The sequence below is a fragment of the Lolium rigidum genome, chromosome 6 (genome assembly GCF_022539505.1).
Source record: "Lolium rigidum isolate FL_2022 chromosome 6, APGP_CSIRO_Lrig_0.1, whole genome shotgun sequence".
Classification (NCBI taxonomy): Eukaryota; Viridiplantae; Streptophyta; class Magnoliopsida; order Poales; family Poaceae; genus Lolium; species Lolium rigidum.
The window spans coordinates 115,000,707-115,008,375 of NC_061513.1; the positions used below are offsets into that span (position 1 = coordinate 115,000,707).

At 48.3% G+C, this 7,669-nt stretch overlaps 1 protein-coding gene across 2 annotated transcripts; it reads right to left on the minus strand.

The window, feature by feature from the left end:
• Nucleotides 1–1,152: 1,152 nt before the first annotated feature.
• Nucleotides 1,153–3,817, minus strand: LOC124664153. Of its 2 annotated transcripts, XM_047201736.1 has the most exons (3): nucleotides 3,547–3,817; nucleotides 2,994–3,098; nucleotides 1,153–2,441 (listed from the first exon to the last, which is right to left on the minus strand). In XM_047201736.1, the coding sequence occupies exon 3, from the start codon at nucleotides 2,379–2,381 to the stop codon at nucleotides 1,587–1,589; it is 795 nt and encodes a 264-aa protein (XP_047057692.1). In that variant the 5' UTR covers nucleotides 2,382–2,441; nucleotides 2,994–3,098; nucleotides 3,547–3,817; the 3' UTR covers nucleotides 1,153–1,586. The 2 variants fall into 2 exon arrangements, with proteins under 2 accessions (XP_047057692.1, XP_047057691.1); XM_047201735.1 differs by lacking the exon at nucleotides 2,994–3,098.
• Between the last annotated feature and the right edge of the window lie 3,852 nt (nucleotides 3,818–7,669).

The window sequence follows — 7,669 nt, forward strand, 5'->3', positions numbered from 1 at the left end:
AGTGATGTATGCATTTCATCTAATTGCATTGTTTTATATGTAGATTGCTTAATATTTCTATTGTCTCACATGTTTTTTTAATTATGGAATCACTGATGAGAATTTGTGTTAACTTCCCAGGCACAATGGATAATTATGTAACAACTTCTGTTGGCCATCAAATATAAGTCGTCTCTCTTGTTTTTCATTTTTACTTAACAAGGAAGATGCCACAAAGGTGATGATATGGTACTTCATCAACTATAGAATTGAGGCATGAGTTGATAGAAATAGACAATATAAGCCTCATGGAAAATTGGTGATTAATACCCTTTGATTACCCAAAGGCTCGTCAACTATGGTTCAAACTTGAGACTATGAGCATCCTCAATATATAAAGCACCAAATCTTGCTATTTAGAAAGTTATTAGGCGTATATATTTGATTACTTTGGAGCAAAGCTAGATAGTGTGAGTGTTGTTTATGGTTTTAGCTCTCTTTTTCTTTAGGTAATTTGGTATTTCTTGTGTGCTTATACCAAACCTTGGCAGGAACAAGAAGTACGATTGATTAATGCAGATGGTCGATGTCTATTTTTGATTAAGATTGTTGCGTAAACAAAAAGTTGTTTTAGATAATGTATTCTTCTAATATTTGAGTAATATTTAAGCAGAACACATGGTATAGGGGAAACACACCGAAGAGTGGCATTTTGGCTACCGGGATTTATGGAGCGCTATATTTGTTCCTAATACAAAATTCACATTTATATGTTTCAAAAAATCTGAAATTATTTTTCCACATGTGCATGTAGAAGTGTTCTATATATCTGTAAAATGTTATATACATTATTGTAAGGTGAAGACAAAAAAAGTTAATTTCCGGATCCAAATCATAAAATAGTAGATCTAATTTGTATTTGCATATTTCTATTTGTATATAGCCCGCTAATTAAAATAATGTAAGATTTGCACTTATATATTTCACATCTATACGTGCATGCAAAACTTACGTGATTTTAAAATAATGTTGCCGATTGACTCCGGGACCTACTTTGCACTTTTGATGTCCCTTTTGTTTACCCTTAAATTGTTTATTAGAGAATGCATATATTTAGTATCTTACGGCAAAGGGAAATTCATACACCATTATTCCCCAAGGACTCATGTGTAGTAACATACTCAACAAAATACCCAGATATGCATTGTTTCATTAAAAAAATGCTACATAATGTTCGAAATTTTCAAAATATTATTACACAAAAGCCATACACACCAATTACTTCCCTGTATATATAAAGAAGTAACGAATTTGTTTTGCACACACACTCATCAAGCCCAGCTAGCATTGCTCTACTTTCAAAGCCAAATTAAGGATATTTTCAAGCATAAAACATTTTCTTAACCAGCAAATTGTAAGCTTGCCCCATAGAAAAGAGTATATGCTTGAAAAACCCAACGCACACACTTGGTCAACCTACCTTGTGCTTTGGGAGAGCATTATTAAGTCCTACTCCTGTGGATGGAAGAGTTGCAAACTATACCAGCGATTCATCAGCACCAGCACCTTCTTCTGCAGGGTATCGATCTAGCATTCGAGCCAAGTAGCTAGCTTTCCGTCTGATCATGGAAAGCTCTAGCGGAGCTCAAGGACAAGTTTTGTGAGCCCAGGTCGTCTACTGGGAACTGATCGGCCTCCGACGAATAGTACACCAGCTGATGAGACCTCGGAGCCAAGGAGAGTAACGACGGGAACGTCGAGTGGTGAGCCGCCGCAGCGATCGAGACGGCCTGCGGCGAGCCTGCGCCGCTACTCTCCTGCACGCTGTTGTTATTCCATGACTCGCTGCCGGTGAAGTTGTAAGGCATCCCGCCGTTGACAATACCCAAGGAGTTGCTGTTGAGCCCCATGAACCGGTGGTATCCGAACCTCCCCACGTCCTCGGCCCCGGGCTTCACGCCTTCGCCGGCGGCCGCCGCGAAGTGGCAAAACTTGTCGTCGACGTGCGGCATGAGCGGCATGGAGGAGGAGGTCATCATGTGGTCCATGAGGTCGACCTGATGCGGCGGGAACTGGAGCGGCGGCAGCTTGTCGATCTCGTGGCGGGCGGCGTTGAGCAGCCAGTCAACGACCTTGCTGGGCTGGTTAAGGCCCAGGCGGTCCTGCAGGTCGTAGAGCTGGATCGCTGTCGGCACCGACAGCCGTACCCGCCGGTCGCGGAGTCCCTTGACGGTCTTCACCTTGCTGTGGCGGTCCTTGCCGCCGAAGACCCGGGACACGCGCACGATCCTCGACTCCGTCTGGGACGACCATTGCCGCGACGTCGCCACCGCAGCCGCGTGCTTCCGCGCTAGCTCGTGCTGCTCCTCCGCCGACTGCTGCTGGTTATTGCCGCTCATCATCTCAACTGGTCTCCGACGACGACGCGCATCTCATCTTGATGGATCGTCCGCTAGCTTCGCCTGGAACACCATTGTTAGGTCGATCCGTTAGTTAACATCGTATGCATGCAGGTAGCAGACAGCTTAACTGTCATAAAACTAATGGTGTTACGCGCCGGGAACCAATCAAGCAGCACTGTGCCCGAGCGGCGCGCAGGGTCTCCGGACTAACGAGCGCCACTGTTCCATTGGGCAGTGGGGAGGGCGAGCGCGGCAGCTTTGTTCGCTGCGTTCAACTGCAGCAGCAGCGGGCGGCCATGGACGCTAGCTGTGGTTGTGCAGCAGCAGCAGCAGCACGAGTTGCATGCGCTGTCCAATGGAATGATTCCGAGGTTGAATATATGAGCGGGCAGCGCGCGGCCGGCCCGCCATCCTTGATTGTTTTGCAGTGAGAGTTATGAATTGGGTCGTGCAAGTAGCTGCTGTAACAAGTTCTTTCACAGTTACGCCGCTCTGAAACCAGGGACAGGAAGAGGGGGGTTTGTATTGAGTGCTGGGCTGCCTAGCTTTAGATGATAATCCTCCAGATCAGGGCCAGTCACCTCTAAAGTACGAGCTAGCTGGAGTGTTTACCGTTGCTCTTTGGGAATTACGTTAGACGACAGAGGAAGCCACCTGAAGGTACAAGACTTTCTCTCTGAATAATATGGATAATGGGTTGGATCACCTAGGAAATTCCTGGAACCAAAGTTAATTAATTAGAAGGAAAAATGGCTTGGTGTTACGGACCAAATCGAAGAAGATGAGCAATTGAAAGTTGAAAGTTCAGAATTTCAGAGTGCTCAAAACGAAAATTAGAGAGAACGAGAAAAGGGTCATCTGGCTGGGGGATCCGGTGCAACTTGGGTTTTGTTACAAGAACCCTTCCTCGGGGGAAAGGAAAAGAATTCCACCTGGGACTCAACAATTCCAAAGAATTCGTATACAAAGTGAGAAGAATTAACAAATCTATCTCAGATCCGCCGCATGAAATTCTAATCAAGGACCACGTACGAACGAAAAGGCGCCAGATTAAAAACTCCCCAAAATCCTATCAGTACCTTCGAGATCTCCAAATCAATATAGAAAAACCACCAAGAATCAGGAAATCAAACAACCATGACCGGAGTTAAGGAAGCACACTCACCAAGCTAGCTAGGCTGTGGCTCATTCAAGAATTGACCACCTTTGTCCAATTCCTTTAGCTCCCGGCCGACGAGCAAGCAGATCCCGCCGCCGCGGAGCTCGCTCGTATTCTCCGGCCAGCCAGCCAGCTCGCCGTCAGCTCCCGTTAGCGAACCCTAGCTAGGAAGCGAGCTGTCAGGTAGAGAGCGGCAGCAAGAGGTAGCTATAGCGAGAGCGAGCTGGAGAATTAGGATGTGGAAGCCGACCGGCGGTGAAGCCTTGTGGTGGGTATTTACGCTGTCGTCTCATGAATAAATGATGGGATCCATCGAACAGCAGCGTCACTGTCGCGTGTCCCTGTCCTTTTACCACCATGGCGATGCGCAGCGCTAGCTAAGCTGTGCTGCTTCGCCCGCCTCACTTCACTACCTCCCCTCCACCAACCCGTAAGTGTCTAAGTGGACATCGATATAGGGCGACACGGCAAAACACGACATGGTATTTGCCATGAAATGATAGGATAAAATATGCTTGACCTAACACTCAGTTGCAAGAAGCGAATTATGTTGACATTGACATAAGTAGCGCCTACTACTATATGGGTTAGCAGCTACTACTAGCGCGGCTAGCATGCCAGTATATATCTTTATAATCCGGTGAGTGTAAGAACTAGAAGTCGGAAGTTTGCAAGAACAATTTGTGAATTAATGTTGACATTTGGCAGCACCTTAAGGCTGAAGCATGGGAGTGCAGAACTTTGAAATATATGTTAGATTGCTTGGATATTGGGCTTTCCAGATTTTGGACCGGATACACTACCGCGCGTCCCTTTACAAACCTTTCAACGTCGAAATCTAGGAGGCTAGTTTAGGCTAGGGACCATTCTTCTTTTGAGCATCAACTAGAGCAGGACCACACTCCAACTTTTATCCACAGTAAAGACATATATTTTGGACAAAAAAGGGATGGGAATAATCAGACAGAATCATTATTTCCATGTAAAGAGGGGATTTATATATATCAGATTAGATGACCTTCGCATATTCATATAATCACGTCAACAAATGATTAAGATTTAGGCGCCTTCTCCTTGTGTACAAATGTAGAGACATTGACTGCCATCATGTTTTCGTCAATTTTTTGAATTTTTTTGAAACATGTCATCATCCATATAATCATCGTGGTTGTGCGCATCCTCGATATCTTATATCGTGTTGGTGCAAAGATCGGACGTAACTGGTATCATCTTGATATTAATATACTTCCTTTATCGAAAAAAATCCATATCATCAGCTAATAGGAGAAATGATAAATTTAAATGGTTGTTTTCTATTGTACTCACTCCATCACATGAAGCATGCCTTAACTTAGTGTCTAGATACACCAAACTTGAACAAAAAGTTAAACCAAATTTCCTGGGACAGAAGGAGCACTACGGGAAAAAACGTCGCTGCCGTGCGGCGAGACATTGCCGTGCGCGGTTCGCACGGCAAAGAAATCTTTGCCGGCCGACGCAAAAAAATACGCACGGCAAAGAAAGATCGCACGGCAAAGAATAACTAAACGCACGGCAAAGAAAAACCGCACGGCAAAGAATGATTAAACGCACGGCAAAGAAATGTGCACGGCAAAGAGGAAGCAAAGTACACGGCAAAACCAGATGACACGGCAGAGTTAAATAACTGCGCACGGCAAAGTGAAGCCGCTCGGCAAAGACACCTTTGCCGAGCGCGCATATGGTTTGCACGGCAAAGACCATGGGCCATGTGCTTGTTTAGTACACAGCAAAAGCTCTGCGTCGTGATTGGATGAAACGAAATCCCGCGGATCGTGCCTGCGCGCCGTTGATTTACAGTGTTGAACGGCCCGGATCTCTTTACCCATCTCTCCATCTCTGCTCTCTACTCTCTTCTCTCTCTTCCTTTTCTTTTTCTTTTCCTCTCTCTATTCCTGTGGACAGCACGCTGCCTTATCTCTTCCTATCGCCCACCTACTCAGCCTCAAATAATCCACGCCTTATCTCTTCCCGTGGACATGGAGGCCAGCTGCTTCACGGCGAGGTCGCGGCGGCATGGCGCGGTGGTCGAAGTTCGGCGGCGAGGACGCGGCGGCATGGCACGGCGGCATGGCGCGGCCTGGTGCGCGGCGGCATGGCGCGACGGCATGGCGCGGCCTGGTGCACGGCGGCGAGGACGCGGAGGCATGGCGCGGCCTGGTGCGCGTCGGCGAGGACGCGGCGGCATGGTGGTCGACGTCCGGCGGCGGCCTGGCGTGCGGCGGCCTAGACACGGCGGCCCCTGCTGCCTGGTGCGCGGCGGCGAGGACGCGGCGGTCTGGCACGGTGGTCGACGTCCGGCGGCGGCCTGGCGTGCGGCGGCCTGGTGGCGGCCTAGACACGGCGGCCGCACGCAGTGGTGACGTGTGGCGGCATGGCGCGACCTGGTGCGCGGCGGCGAGGACATGGCAGCCCCGAGCGGTGGTGGCGTCTGGCGGTGCGGATGCGGCGGTCGACGGAAGCGACGCGGCTGCTCCGACGTGCTTTTTTTTTAATTTTAAAATCATGCTTTGCCGTGTGGGAGGAGTGGTAGCACACGGCAAACAAGTTGGCGCACAGCAACACGGGCTGGCGCACGGCAAAGTGTTGGTGCACGGCAAAGGCTTTGCCGTGCAATTTTGGCGAGGCACACGGCAGCGTAGCCTTTGCCGGGCAGAACGTTGCCGAGCGGCCTTTGCCGAGCGAGCGTGCACGGCAAAGCCTTTGCCGAGCAGATTTTGCCCTTTGCCAAGCAATTTGCTTGCACGGCAACGCCCAGCTCTGCCGTAGTGGAGTATCCGAGTATGTATATCAAAATTTGAACAAAGTTAAAACAAATTTTATGGAATGGAGAGAGTATGTTGATATCATTTGCCTCCTTTGGTTTTTAGTGCACTATCCAGATCCTTAACCTTCTCTTTACGAAGAAATGTCTATGTTCACTCTCATCCACGTTAACAGAAATTATATAGATGTGCCACAACAAATAGGCTATCTTTTCTCGCCAAATAAAAATTAGAGTTGATTGCATTGCACGAAAGTTATACATTTTTCTCGATAAAGGGAATATATTAATATTAAAATATACCAATTACACCCAGCCTCTACTGGTACTACGGATGCACACAACCAAAAAAAAAAACAAAGAAAAGAAAAGTCCCGCTACGGTATTATTCTAGCTCTAGCATTAACAGTATATCAACCACCAAGACAACACCTGAACTCCAGGCTCTCCAAAAGAGACACCTACAAGAAGGAACAGTGCACAAGCATCATCGTCGCCCGATCAAAAGATCTTAGGTTTTCACCCTGAAGATAGTCTCCTATCTCACAACAATGTCTTCAACAAGGGGCAGTGCTAGGCACAACCAATTAAAGCCAGATCTTGAATTTTCACCCTGAAAAGTAAGACTTTGAACTTCACCGGTGTTGTCGGCCCCACTAACATATTGCTGCCGTGAAACCCAGAATACCAAGCAAGTCCCTCAACATCACAGAGACTTGAACCTCCATCACTAGTCCTCGAGACCGGCCTTCATGATATTCTCCGCCTTTGATTTCACCATGGACCAGAATGTTATCTGATGCCAACACAGAACAGAGCTTCGCGCCACTCCCTCATAACCAATCGGAATAAAAGCATGTGTGCACAAATACCGCCCGCTCCAGCAAACTTCAGGCATAAGGTGCAATGTTACATTTGCCGGCGGAGCCTTCTGGAACTCAACACTCCAGCCAAAGCCAAAGGGCATGCATCAAGTAGATCTTTGTCGTGGCGCGAGAGGAACCCTAGGACAACCACCGCTATTCAACCCGTGCAAGGAGCCCCCACGTCGGCACCCTGCTCAATCTTCCGCACCAAATCCAACCGGCGGCCATGGGCCAGCAGCAGGAAAGGCAACGACAGCATAGAGACGACCCTCCACCGGATCTGGCCCTACCACGCAGCGAAGAAGATTTGGGTAGGCGGCATGGGAGATCCACCTAGATCAGATTTAGGTTTTGTCTAGACACCACCCGTCCTAGCCCTGCATCCGTCGCCGGCCATGGCGCCGCTAGAAAAGGTCTCCGCCACCACCCCGACGCAGGGGCGCCTCCCTGGTCGCAGATT

What these genes read in the sequence shown, in the direction of transcription:
- LOC124664153 (XM_047201735.1), bottom strand. Translation starts at nt 2,381, where the DNA reads ATGATGAGCGGCAATAACCAGCAGCAGTCGGCGGAGGAGCAGCACGAG.